This window comes from Parasteatoda tepidariorum, chromosome 6 (genome assembly GCF_982258835.1).
Source record: "Parasteatoda tepidariorum strain Cologne lab strain chromosome 6, Ptep-v5.0, whole genome shotgun sequence".
In the NCBI taxonomy this organism is placed as follows: Eukaryota; Metazoa; Arthropoda; class Arachnida; order Araneae; family Theridiidae; genus Parasteatoda; species Parasteatoda tepidariorum.
In genome coordinates this window covers 47,399,314-47,414,851 of record NC_141760.1, presented here as the reverse complement: position 1 = coordinate 47,414,851, position 15,538 = coordinate 47,399,314, and the positions used below count along the sequence as shown (strand labels likewise).

At 29.4% G+C, this 15,538-nt stretch overlaps 1 protein-coding gene across 4 annotated transcripts in view; it reads right to left on the bottom strand.

Annotated features, from left to right (window-relative positions):
* LOC107451197 (homeobox protein cut-like 1) overlaps positions 1 to 15,538 on the bottom strand; it is a 579,855-nt gene that overhangs the window by 56,422 nt on the left and 507,895 nt on the right. For all 4 annotated transcript variants that reach the window (XM_016067217.4, XM_071178710.2, XM_071178711.2 and 1 more), the window contains one exon: positions 2,192 to 2,256. In XM_016067217.4, the coding sequence (XP_015922703.4) occupies positions 2,192 to 2,256 (65 nt within the window). The remainder of the gene's footprint in view (positions 1 to 2,191; positions 2,257 to 15,538) is intronic.

Genomic DNA, 15,538 nt, shown 5'->3' with positions numbered 1-15,538 from the left:
CGAAGAGCGTTTCCCAGGAAATGTGTAGCGTTGCTCGTTATAGCAGCAGATGAGCTTTGGCGTCAATTATCGATGACTTGTCGGTTTTGATTTTTCAAGGACTGATATTTATGGCAGGATGAGAGAGTGATAGTCTGGGAAAGCTATCGTTTCCTCACCTCATTGGCAACATTTTTTTTTTTTTTTTCGAAATGGGTATTTCGTTACTTCATTAACGGTTTGTTTCACTAAATAAGCATTCGTACCTTTGATTTATTGAGCAAAATGAAAGTTAAAAAAAAAAACTAGAGTTTCGAAAGCTACGTGTCAAGAGTCGGAGTTTTGTTTATTTGTTTGTAAAATAACATGCCGGAAGTTTTGAAGTGGTTTCCACAGTTTGATATTGTGAAGGTTCCATCGCGAAATGCACAGGGGGGCATTGAAGGTGTCAAAAATTTTTTTTAGGTGCAGACTGACTTAAAATACACAGCAACGAAAATTAAATAATACATAAAAAAAATTATACATAAAAAGTAATTTAATGAAGAAAATTATTAAGTAAATTAATTAAAAAATTTTATTGTAATTAAAGTAAATTAAGTAAAATTTTCTTAATAAGTAAACTATACACAAAATTTTTTTATTGTAATTAAAATAAATTAAGTAAAATTTTCTTAATAAGTAAACTACACAAAAAATTTTTTATTATATCTGTTAAATATCTACAAAAGGATTACATTTTTTATTACTTTTTACATGGGCGAATTTAAATCGATAACAATACAAGGAAATTCTCTTTTTTGAAAAATTGAAGGGGATTTAATAATCATTGTTAAGACCATAAAAACCCGTTCCTCCCACTAACGACGTCAAATATATGTTATTGGCAATGTATAAAACGCCAGCTTTTGAATATTTAGGCATTTGATTGAATGTCAGACAAGTAAAAAATAGAATTATTACATACTTAACTAGGGATTGCATATTATACCAGGGCATTCTCTTCAATAAGAAATGCTTTTTAGACAAAGGGTAAAATAAAAGTTTTTTATTATCTTTATTACAAACAAACAAAAAAACGTTCATTCCTCAAAAATAGAAATGTTGTTTTTTTAAAAAAAAATTATGAGACTGCCATTAAAGAGGCTTATTATATATTGTCGGCAGTGGATGAAATACCAACATCCTTTAAAATGCTTAGGCATTTTATTGAACTCTAATATTCCGGACCATAATTCCGGTAAAAAAAAAAAGTAACGGCAACCCGAGTGTAGCATCCGTAAAATCTATTTTACCGTAAAACTTTATAATGGAATTTTTATAGTAATATTCATTTAATTTAAAGATTTACCATAAATATTACTGTATAAGAATTACAGAATATCAGATTTTTGTTCCGTAAAATTTCATGATAGAAATTGATTTTACGGTAAAAAATATTGGCAGTCTGAGTGCCTGTATTTTTTTTTATCCTAGTTTGATCCAGAATTCTGTACAGCGTATTTCATATTTTACCGATTTGTCATGGTATTCTATAAAATACTTCGGTAATGAGTGAAATTTTTAATATTTTAGTACCTTACCGGTCAGTTTACAGCATTGCATGTAATATTTAGGTATTCTACCAAATGGCGGATTACGATTTTGTTAGTAATATACCATTAACCAATTTTTTATGAGTATTTTATTCATAAACAATGTAAAGTTTAGTTTTCAATGTTAAGTTTATGATAATTTTTTTAATTTTATTTCGACAAATATCTTAAGAAAACAGGGATTGACTTGCGTAAAAGATTTAATAACGGATTTCAGAGATATTTTTCGGTGAACAAATTTTTTTTTATTTGTAATAAATAAAAAATAAGTGATTTTTAAAAGTTTGTTTAAATCAAGAATTTATATTGGAACCATGCTCTAAGCTTATTTATAGTAGCATACGACGATATTTTTAAATTCAGTATTTAGAAAGTATTTAGTATTCTTCTTATTTATTATAAGAATAAATAAGAAAGAGTCAAATACGTAAATTCATAAACTCAAATATATATTCAGAGAACTGATAAATATTTTATACGGAAACTATTAAAAAGAACAAAAAATCTTTTTTTTATACTTTATAATCCTACTTATACTTAAAAATAAATAATTTTTTAGTATAATATATATATACAAAAAAAAGCGAAATATTATTTAAAATTAAAACAATTCTTACCTGTGATGATTCGTCTTTTTCTAATAACTCTCTAATTTTTTCCCGCAACAGTTTGATTGTCACCTCTGGAAAAGATAAGAAATTCTGTTGTAAATATTCTTTATTTCAACGCAATTCATTTAAATAGTACACATGATAATTCTCCTTTCACGGAAATGTCACATTGATTTGTGTCTTACACTATTTGTTTAAGAATGTTGAAGTAGGGGTAAAAATACATTTGTAATTGCAGTCAACAAAATGATTAAAACTCGAAAATTTTCTAAAGATGATAACCCTTTAAAAAAAATTATCTTATCATTATTGATAAACTACCAATTCATCGCGTTTATGTGGCTGTTAATACATGAGTAAGGGATTAATTGCCTTTAATGCTTCCTTTCCTGTACCCTTGTCATATTGGTAAACTGGAAAAAAAAAGAGCTCCTTAAAAAAGTACCGGTAAATAAGTACTAAAAAGAGCAGTCCATAATAGCACTAGAAAAATAACACTTAAAAAGCACCAAAAAGACACCACTTTAACTTTTTTACGAATTTAACTTCCGATTCGATTTGGGCCATTGATAAAGAATTTAAAGTAATTAAATGTTTATTTTAATACGATAAGACATTTTTTAAAAATTAATTAGTGCACAAGGATTAATTAAAAGCTTATAGAAAAGGACTTTTTGCACTTCCTACTATTTAGCAAACTGTTAAAGACGATAAAATTTTCTCATTCGGCTTTGTCTTATTGTGCAGCTCTAAAATTTTTCCAAATTTCAAGAATTACACTTAATATATTGTAATGCAATAATATGCAACTAATACTTTTTTAACTAGTGTTTTGTTTATTGTATTAAAATAATTTTTATTAATGTATTTAACTATCACAAATGTAACCTTTTGAAGACTATTTATTTGCTTATTGATTACATAAAATAATTCTATTGAAAGTATTATATTATTTAATAATAAAAAATTGAAAAAATACTTAAAAAATCTTAATTTTTTTTAATTATTTGCAAACTTCAAAATAAACTTTGTATGTTAATTATTTTTGCTTTAAAAAAGCATCTAATTACTTTCAAATAAATATTTAATTACATTAAATTTGTATTCAACGACCCGAATGAAATCGGCCATTAAATTATTAAAATAGTGCTTTTTCTGGTGCTTTTCTCTGATGTTTTTTTTTTTCTTTTCTAGTTTTCTCCGGTTTTTATGGTGATTTTTTTTCGTGTTCGAAATTTTTTCCAAACAGCAAAATATTATATTTCCCTAACAATAAATAAATAAATCGAGAGATGTTTTGTGGATAGTTTCGCTTATTATATTACAATGTTAAGAGTTCTGCCCGTTGGATTCTCAGGATGCAGCGCAATTAAATTGTTGTTGTTGATAACAATAAATTTTAATTTTAACATAATGAAAGAGCATTAAAATTTCTTCAAAAATTAATGAATAAATTTTTCCGAGGTATGCTTAAGGGAGTTTCTTCGAGGAAAAATAATTCTACATAACTACTATACAATAAAGCATGAGTATATAGATATGTTTACATAAAACTATATAAAGATTTCTCATTTATATCATAATTGTTCCAAAATGAAATAAGAACAAGGACAAATAAGTTATTTCGCATTCGATATGGATAGAATACCATTTACATAGAAATGTACATGGCTGTAAATCAATTGGGAAATAAATAAATTCATCACGTATTAATTAAATAAAAACAGAATTGCTATTAAATACTTCGTTCAGTAAGAAACCAATCCAATGAATAAATATGATTGACAATTCATCTTAATTAGATCAAACGAATGTTGCGGCTCTTCAGCCTATACAGGAAACGAATCATCATTAATATCTCAAATCCCGGATTCTTTGATGAATATTGCATAAAAAACGCATCAGGATGTCTACTACTCAACCCATAGAACGATTTTTGGAAGTAAATATGCATTACATACTTATATATAATGAGTTGTTTTTAATAGGCACACTGGGTGGAAATGTTTTCGAATAAATATTGTCAATTTTACTGTACTGTTTCTAACTCTATGTTGAATTCTAAATTTTAATAATTTTCGCGTCGTATGTATTTCAAATGTATATCGCAATATAAAATAAATCACGTTTCTTAAAACAATGTAATGTTAAAAACCATAAAAAGTTAAATGTGCCATAAATTGTTAAGAATTTTGAAGTGCAAAAATGGAATTCTTATATCTAACACAATTGGTCAACGTTTGAAATTCTAATGACTAGTTATTTTATGAACTGCTACCAGTCCATACCAAAGCACATTTTGAAACATTTAACGGGTAAATAGACCAACAGTTTATTGACATCGGGCTAACTGTAAGAGGTTTTCCGTACCATAAACATCTTAGTTATTCTGGAAGCATATATTGTATCCAGAACAACTAACATTTGGTATCCTAAAGCTGAGTATTTATAATTACGCTTTTTCTTAAATTTTATTTCTTTAAAGATCTTCCTTATGCAATAACTTTGTTTAATTCTTTTATCTTTTTTTGATATAACACATTATTATAAACACATATATTTCATTTTCGATAAAAATAAAATATTCTTTGACTATCTATTTTGGTAGCAGATATCGATGCAATAGTTATTTTAAAACTCGAAACTGATACTAATGCAACATTTATATCAATATAATGTACAATTTACTAGACATATTAAAATAAATAGACTGAACAGGATAAAATATTTCATACATTTTCACGAATAATTTCATTTATGAGAAATCAGTCGCAGCGTTCGATTACAACAACAATTCGATTGATTAAAAAAATTTTCAATCCATTTGAGTAATGAATGGAGGGTAGGAGGAAGGGATGCCCCCGGAAAACCAAACACAGGGGGAGGATGGAGAGGGATTCCAGAGAGAAAAGAGGAGTAGAGATGAAGGAAAAGAACACACATACAAAACTTCCCATTAACTTCTTCCTGCCAATTAAGCAACTACAAAAATGGTGACAGATTTATTGGTATTACCAACCATAATGGCTGCTGGAATCACCCGCTCTGCACCCCCAAGTACTGAGTTGCGGAGAGTACATGAGTACAGAAAGGGGGGGGGATAATATAATAGCTAAAGAAACATAAGGTGTACAAGAGGGAGGGGGTGAGGCAAAAATGATATCGTTAGAATGGGTTGGAAAAGGGATTCAGCCAATCATGACTGCACAAAGAATATAGTAGCACATGGGATGGAATAAAAGGGGAGGTTTGAACGATACTCGAAGAGAGAAAGAAATATTAAAGGAAGGGGGGGGGGACGAGCGTTAAAGTAGCGATAATCTCAAAAACTCGCTTTTTATAGCGAAATGATACATAGTGGCTATTACCAACGTCGTTTACCGATTATTGATCTTCACGGACAAGTAGACTTAGTGGCCAGCTGCATAACTCATTACGAAAGCCACTGTTACAGGAGAATGAAGAAATCAAGGCTGGGAAAATACAGTAAATCGTTATTGACGGTCTCTTAACACCCTTTATGGGGTATTATAAACTTCGCATGCCTCTGACGATTTCCATTTCTTTCTTTTTTCTTCTTCTTTCTATTTTTCAATATTCGAATCGATCCCAAATTGGCAAGGAAAAAAAAATATTGGAGTTTGAATTTGGGGCAATGTGAATAAACAGTAGGCAAAATAGCTTCTATAATATAATAATTAATGTGTCCCATTAGACGGTCAGTATTCTGAGTGAACTTAAATGCATTATTTTTTTTTTCTGTATGCATAATTCATTCTTAAAATAAAACAGGAAAAGAAAGTTAACGTAGCAAGAATTTGAAGAGATCACACCATAAATTAATTGCTTTGGATCCTCAATTAAATACTTAACTAAGTTTCAGTTTCTGGCTATTCATACGAAAATTAGGTTTCTAAACAATCATTATTAACTTTCCCAAAGAAATCTGGTTCTCCTTTGATCCAAATAAAGTGGAATAACAAGGTTTAAAATTTGTAGTTTAGGAACTTTGAAGTATTTTAGAGTAGTATAATCCAATCCGATATCAAGGGTTTCCACTAGCCTTACTTTTTAATGTAACTATGCACAAATTCACGCAGCATTCATATGCAGACAATAGAAATATTTATGCTGTAATATGAAAATAAATTTCCTTGCTAGTGAAGTGAGAAAAAAAGAGCGGTCAAAAATATCAGAATATGGTAAAATTTACCATGTTTCTGGCTCTATTGAAACACCAAAAGGCCCAGTAATTTTAACCGAAGAGCTTTGGTGAAATTTGGTAATTATTTCATGGTATCTTAGAGCATGGCATACAAGCCATTTTACTCGATTAAATTTACTGCTTAATTTCGTATTTTTCACTGAATAAGTGGCAACAAGAACTATAAATTTGAAAACCATAATTTTCGATAAACCGTTCCCTATGAAAGGAGAAATTACCAATCAAATGGCTTTAATACCATTTTTTATGTCATTGGTATACAGCAAGGTAATTTTACCAGAATTTTTTTCGCCGTGTGGTACTTTTAAAACCAATATAAATATTTTCTTTTCTTTTTAAAAATTTTAGAGGTAGTATAATCTACAAAAATAAATCAAGGAAAATAAGCTATAAGTAAACTTTTACAGAAAACTCCTCGCATGAAATTTAGAAAATAAACAAATCAAATAACATAAATTGATATATTTTCCTTCAGATGCCCACGTGATCTCAATTTAAATAAAGCGTTTAAAATACAATCTGACAGCGTTTAAGTTTCTTTTTCTTTCTCTCAAAGCGCGGCATTTTACCCGATCCCACTGAAAGAAATTTCTATTATTTCCACCTTGATTCATCGGAGTTAACCGGACATTTCATCACGATTTCAGAAATGAAAGAAGATAATAGAGTTCTGCACCATTTTGTACTCCACGACCTGTTGATTCAAACACGGACACTTTCTAAAAATAACACCCACTCTTTCTCCCCGAATAAAACGAAAAGAAAAAATAAATAAATAAATGAACATATTTGCGAAACTGCATAAAGAATATATTTCGGTTGAATAACCATTCGAATGAAGATGGAAAAAAAATGCATTCATGAAGAGAAGTGACGCAAAGATGAGTCCGGTGCAAGTGTTCTTCGAATCCAATAGCGCATTAGAGAACAATTGAGCGTGCGAGTTGAAGTTTTCATTTCAATTCTGGTTTGACGTAAATATCCATCACCTCTGGCCGTAAAGTATTTGCATGCGCAGTCCCCCTACATTGATTGAGCACGCGTTTATTTCTGTGTTCTCAGAGTTCTATTTATTCAGAATGCACAAATCGAAATGAGTTTTTTCAAGGTCCTCAACGGATTCTGAAACAGCATCTTTGGACCGTGGTCTATTAAGAGGAAACAATGAATTGGGACTTTTTTTTTATTATTAATATTATTATCGTCATCGTTCTCTTGCAAATTACACATCTACTACTTCTACATACAGTTTTGTCAACAAATTAATCTTCCACGCTTATTTTTACATTCTTTTTAGCTTTTGTTAAGAATGGTAAGGTCTGAACAGCCAATGGCAGCGCATATGAAAAACAATACAAGCTCAATTTCGATGATAGGTTAAACTATTTTGTTTTCGTACTGGCATTTAATTATTGATTTTATTGCTACACATCAGTTAGACAGAAAAGTTATTGGAAGAAAATTTGTATTGTTGGAATGAAATATAGTTAAAAGTGCAAATCGTTATTTTTACTGAATGAGTTAAACAATATTTTGCTTCATGAACAAAGAAAAGGCTCTCGTGTTTATACTGTTTGATGTTATTTTATATTTATTTTAAATCCATCGTTGAATAGCCATCCAAATTTGGGTTTACTTCTACTAATGTTCAACTCTGTAGTCTTGTAATTTTGAACCCAATTCAGAAGACAACTGAGCTCCTGGATCAAATTTTGGAGAAAGTTGCCTTTGTGGGGGAATTTTTGATGGAACTCTAATTTGCGTTACATGGAGAAAAAAACCCACCAAAACTGCCATGGTTAGCCCGATGGCAAGGGGCCTCTAACCCATGATCCGTTTACAACTGACAATATATTTACTTCCACACTGTGGTCAGCAAACAATCTCTGAACTTTAATCAATAATTTTAAACAATTGCTAAATCTAAACTCGCACAATCTAACAAAATGGCCTTTAAAAATTATAAAATATAACAATAATCATTGATATATACAAAACTTTCAGACAGAGTCATTATAAAAGTTTCAATACATTAGGTTCAATTTTTTATATCAATTAGGTTCAATTTTTTAATGATCAATGTTAATAATGGAATTTATGACAAGCGTTTTTGGCTATACAGCTGCAATATTTTTTTCTCGTTAAAGAGAAATTATCTTCGTTTGATGATTATAAAAATTAATGCCACATTTTTATTCGAAATATAAATTTTTAGATCAAACTTTTCTTTAAGGTACATTGCAAGTTGCTGGAATTTCTAGCACAATATCGTAACATCTTACTTCCAGCATGGAAATCGAGCTGTTCTCATCAAATGCTCTCCTATGTATATAATGTACGAAGATGACGTCACAGTTATATACAAATTAACTTAAAAACTTAGCTAAATATTAATTGAAATACTTGTCTTTAGTTTACATATGAATCAAAATTACTATGTTTTTGAAAAAAAAATATAGTTGATGCTTTGAGTTTATAAGTTGACGCTTTGAAAAAAAAAGTTTGACAAGGATGCATTTAAGCATCCTTGTCTGGTCTATAATTCTTGAAAATAATTATATTTTTATGAGTTCCAAAATTTTTTATTCATAATCCTGAAAGTTTGCGTAATGCTGCCACAATATCTAAAGTGGATTTGTGTGGTCTGTAATTAATGAACATAAATTTAGTTTTAACTAATTTTGAAACAATTTCAAATAAAGAAGTTTGTATAATGGAATTTCATCTGAAGCAGCATTTTAGGGTTAAAAATTAATGAATATAATTTTTTAAACTGAAAAAATAACATTTTATTCATGTAAAAGTTTATGTATGTAGTAATGCTTAATGATCTAAAACAGCTTTTTGAGATCTATAACTAATGAATTCTGTTTTCATTAAACTAAAAATCTTTTTTAAAAAATGTGAAAATATGAATAGTGTTGCCTTAAGATCTATAAGAGCCTTGGATTATCTATAATTAATGAAAATGATTTGATTTATAATAAATATAAAACATTTTATAATTGTGAAAAATTATAAAATGTTATTTTTTAATGTTATTTTATATTAATTATAAATGCGGACGAAGGTGGTTTAGAATATAAAACACCATTTTGTGATCCATAACTAATCAATAAAATTTGATTTTTATTAATTATAAAACATCTGTGTAATGGGTTTTATGATCTGATACAGTTCTGAGTGATTCATAATTAGCGAATAAAATGGTGATTTTTAATTAAATTTCAAGCATTGCGAGTTTTTGTGCACTGATGCTTTGTCATTTAGTAGCGATCTATAATTAATGAATATAATTTGATTTGAAAAGAAATGGGACGAATACACTTTGATTAAATTAAAATATTTCCATTTTCATCGTTTAAGTGTTTGCAACCAATAAAGAAAAAAAATATTTTTTCCCGTCCTTTGGCATTAATAAATATTCATACAAATATGAAATCAACTATAAATTTGTACGTGTCGGCTTAAAGTTTTACCAAAGACTATTATGCTTTTTTTTTATATTTTAGGAAATAGCTCTTTTTTTATGATTCGTTAGAAATGCATCATGTGACAATGGGGAAATGGGGGGTGGAGTAGTGATTTGGTTTTTATGATTCTCTTGATCATTGAGGGGAAGAAGACCTTCTTTCAATATGCCTTTTTAATATGTCGCATGCAAAACAGGTAATCGTACGTGTCCCATCTTAAAAAGTGAACGCTAGGTCGTAAATATGACTATAGGACCGTATCTCACAGAACAATGGGAAAACGAATAGTTGCACAAGGACATTCGGTTGTCAAACACTCGAAATCATTGTTTAAGACGACCGATTTTTTTTATTATCATCATTTCTTCCTTTTCGCTTATTATCTCGATTTTTGTTTTCTCTCTGTCCCCTCCCCCCCCCCCGTCTATTTTGCTTTTTTGCCCTCTGGGAGTGATTGTTTTCGAATTTTGACGAATGATTACGACTTTGGTAGAACTCTTGGCTTTTCTTGATTGGTTGGCGATCGTTTCGATTTTATAGGCTGCCTGGCGCTAAAGGGAGATATAAATTATGTAGATGTAGTTGAATTTTTCTCTATCATTTTTGTTTGTAACGTACCACTGTATAAGTCCGGAGCGAAAGTCTGGAATGAAAAGGGGTAGGGAGGAGAGGTGAGAGGCATAGTCATCGGAATGGCATTTTTAACATCTTTTTTTTCTTCTTACATATAACAAGCACAGATGATTTCTGTTTGCTGGTTCTACCAACACAAAACTGACATTTTATGATGGTGATATTTTATAGTTCTCTTGTCTCTCCGCTGGTTTTGTTTTCTTAAAGAATATTTTATTTTGATCAGGTGTATATAGCTTTAGTATTCAGGGCCGAAATGTAAAGCTAATAATAAGTGAATATAATAGTTTTCATTGAATGTTCGGCTAGAAGTAGAAGACAAAATCAATGTGTAACGTGTCATCGAAAAGTCCTTGTTGAACAGTGGAATGTGAAGAATGGTAATAATTATTTTACCAAACCAACTTTTATTACACCTTTGAGTTAACAGTTATAAGCCATATCAAGTTTTCAAGGTTGTAAGCAAAATAATAAACACGGTATTTTTTTAGTTCGAAACTTGAATAGGTTTTGACAACTAACAAAGCTTTACGGAATCGTTATGCAATGACATATTTAAGTAATAATCACTCAAAACTTTTCATGATTAAATAATTATAGAGATATAGTATTTTAAATTATATTTAGAGATTATCGCGCCTGATTCAAAATACTGAGCATGGAGAATATTGAACGAGAATATCCTTGAAAATGGAGAATCTCTGAATATATAATAAAGAGCCAATGCTCAAATAGTATAAGGTAAACTCTTCAACAACAAAAATATAAGTTTTTTTTTTTTGTCTATATGTTTTTTAGAGATCTACTAGATTTTCGCACTTGCTGTAAAATATTGAAAACAGGGACACGGGAAGAATATCCTTAGAAATAGAGAATATTTGATAAACCATAAACCAATAAAACCAGCGGCGATAACACTAGGAAACAATTTTTTCTTTCCTGTTGCAGGAGATTTTTAACAGATCTTAGATACTTTTGTATCTCTAATTTCAAATCTGCAATCGGTTTCTTTTTCTAAGCAACAGTTTTTTGTAAATGAAATTTTCAGTCTAATTTTTTCTAAACGTAAAAGTTCGAAAAATTATAAATAACGGGGGTCGCATAAATCTTGCAAACTAATAATTACTCAAAATTCTCGGAGAGGTCACATCATCAAGAGTAAAATTGCATAGGAACCCATGCCTGAAAATGCCATTCCTAATTATCAACTGCTTCTTCGTGTGCTTCGGAATAGTTCATATTAGGAGAAGCGTCCCTAGATGCGTATGATGACTTTTCCGGGCATGGAGTTACATGCAAGATTCCTTCTGATGGTGTGCCTTAACTCCCCTAGAAATTTGCCGCAACAATGTGACCCCCTGTTTTATATAACATTTTTAAACTTGTGCATTTCGACAAAAAATAGACTAAAAGTTTTATTTTAAAAAAAAAATTTGTAGCTAATTTCAGATTTGAAATCCCGAAGTTCAAATTAGGCAAAATCATGTTTTTGTAAAAATGCAGCAAAAATATTATTCAACGCAATGATGACCAAAATATCATAATTTCATATCTAAGGACTATTATCAATAAGACAAGAGACAATGATAAATATTCCAAGAAACAACGAATAATAAGACGGGACATAAATACATTTCGTTTTATTTATTGACTTATTTTAAAATTTTCGGATACAAACCGAAGCTATTTCTTTAGTTTCGAGTTACTATATCATATAAAACAAATTTATACGAAATAAAAAGAAAAATAAGTCCATAAAAAGCATATTGATCTTTCGGAAATAAAATAATATAACCGCCTTAAATATTAATACTTAAAAAAAATGGAATAATTAATTTTTAACATTAATCAGATAATAATTATTGAATTTGGAAATTGCTCTGTTCTATTATCAATAAATATCAAAGAAAGTAAAAATAAAATAATATTACCGTCTTAAATATTAATACTTAAACGGAATAATTAATTTTGAAACATTAATCAAATAATAATTATTAAATTTGTAAATTGCTCTGTTCTATTATCAATAAATATCAAAGAAAGTACATCAGAAAATTCAAAAGATTCGATAATAAAGAGAAATTTCCATTTCAAATAGTATCCAAGAAAAGATCATAACCCTTTTGCTTAATAAAAAAAAAGCACCAAACATACAGAAACCTTTCCAATTTCTCGACCACAACGTTACTAAAATCATTAGTCGGGGAATATTATTCCGGAAAAAGTTCCAACAAAGAGAAGCCGACAAAGAAGATCACATTAACATGCGACGGCCACCCATGAACAAAACACATTCTCTTATTCGGCGGCTGTCCAATAAATTCTGTCCCATCCATGATTCCTAATACAGCGGTGTGTTCATGTCTTAGTAATCGGTATCAGGGCGCCTTTATTCACTAAGAAGAAAAAATCAATAAGAACAAATAAAAAAGAACATACAAGGCGCTACTGAAAAATCCCATTTAGTCATAATGACCGATATAACCCCTATTTACCGCACAGGCGTAAATTAAAAAAGGCGCTCTGTAATGAAGTAATCTGTAACCAAATGACGATGGGATATGGACCCGGGTCCGACCTTGATAAAATCCAGATTAGCGATCTACGATCACGACTCATCCAGATCCAAGACAAGGGATCGTGTGTCACGGTTACAGAGAAGGTATTAATTTGGGATTTTCTTTTTTGTCTTAACCGTTGGGGTGGAGCTGAGAATAATATCCATGGAGGAAATAAAGTGAAGAAGAAGAAACAATAGCTCGTTAACATGTTTCGGAATGGGGTGATTGGGAAAATCAATGATTCTTGGAGGGGACCAAGAAGGAAAAAACACAATGGGAAATAAGGGAATTCGGTTAATTTTTTTTCATTTAAATCGTTTCATTTACTCGATATTTATGCTTCCTTGCGAGGAAATTAATTTCTCTTTGGGGTTAATTCGTAAGCGAATCCTTGTCTTAATTGCTTTTGAAACGCAGGAAAGATCTCTTGAGACAATGCTTTCTAGGAATTGCAAATGTGATCAAATGTTACTCTGGAATGATTTTCTTTTTACTTTTTTCGGTGTTTAACGAAGGGGAAAAAGTTTAGACGTGCTGCAATTATTTTAAAAATGCTATTTAGTGAACTATGAAGTAATCAAAGGGAGGAGGAGTAGAATTTAATAAACATTTATATTAGAAAGGGAAAGCATAATAATCCTATTGCTAATACTACTTAAGTCAAAACAAAAAATAGGCTGTAGTTTTATACACGGCAAATTTTAAGACAGTTTATAAATAATCAAACGTTTAAAAACCAAATAAAATATACACAAAGAAAAAAAATTCTGGTGCAATTAACGTACTGTAGGGTAATGACATTTCTAGTAAAAAAAAATATATAATATAATTCTGGATAATAAAATCAAAATATATGGTATTTAAACCAATCATTTGGTAATTTTTCTGTTCATATGGAGACGGTTTACCGGAAATTCTGGTTTTCAAAATTATGGTTCTTATTACCACCCATTTTGTAAAAAAATACAAAGAATAGTCAGCAATGTCTTTCAAAAACTGTTCTTTTTTGGAACCCAGAAAACCTTCACAAAAAACCAAAAGGAATACAGATTTATTTTATTACAAATTAATATAAAAAACATAATCTATACCCAATACAGCATTTATTTGTATTATGACAATTACCGCAATTGCTTTTATAAAGGAAAAAAAACTATTATAAATTCATTATTTTTTCTTACAAGAGTAAAAAAAAATAGAGCAAGATGGGAAACAAAAAAATATTTCCTTTTAAAAAAAGTTTTTTTTAAATAAATTTTTTAAAGAAAGAAAACACAAAATTTACAGGCTAAGCACATATGAATCGCATCAATATCGAAACTGAGCAATAATACTTTTCGTATTGTAAATTAATTTAAGGTAAATATACTACAATATTTCTTTGTGCTTGTAAATTACAAATAGAGCTTTAAAAAAAAGAAAAGAGAAAGTCATATAATTTCTTAAACAATTAAAAACAAAACAAGGTAGATTGTAAAGTTGTCTCCTAACCTTTTTTACTGATTTACTTTTTTAAATGTAACCAAACAGATACAATGTTTTAAAAGGCACAAAATAGAAAATATACAATTCATAGACTAAACCTGGCCGAAATCAAACCAACAGATAATATTGCCTACATAACTGGAATTTCAACTTCATGGTTAATGATGAAATATTAGCAATTCTCAGTGTCGTTAAATTATCGAGCATTCAAATATATTCAAGTCCAATATTATTCCACAAAACCGCGTACAGTAGAAATATCGAGTATATAAACGATCCAATATTTCAGAATATCATTTAGATACAAGTTATTAATATGTAAGCCACTTTAATGAAATGCTATTGGGGAAGCCACATTTCTGTCTGATGATTTGAACAACTTCCCTCTAAATGCAGAAATTATTCAAAATCAATAGATATGTTACATTCAACGATTTCACTCTGTTCGGAGTATTCAGTTGCAAAATTAGTTAAATCGATATGGAACTAAAATGATTTTGCATTTGAGAATCTAATATGCCGTGCTTTCAAACTTTTGTGCTGCTACACTCTGCTCTATTTGCATCGGATTCATATATATGTCTCTATGCTATAATAATTCTATCTAGAGTGAGTTCTAATTAGCTGCTAATTTTCGAATAAATTGGTGAATTTCGATTCGAAAACTAATAAAGTGTTGAATATAATTGCAGACGGCTTTATCAAGAAATTTTAATAGAGTTAAAAGGTATGACAGCAATTAAAAAACTGACCGACGATTAAAAAAACATTTTTTTTGTAAGTGTGTTATTAAAAAGGAAAATGCATAGATAATAAAAACATAGATTAATATTTGAAAATTAATAGTTTGAAAAAGGCGAATTATCTTAACTGGTGTATGCAATTTAAGTACTTCATAATTCTTGTCTAGCAATTTTAAACATGACTTAATTATCAAAGTTTCTTCTAACAAATCAAATTTTTTTTAGCATAATTA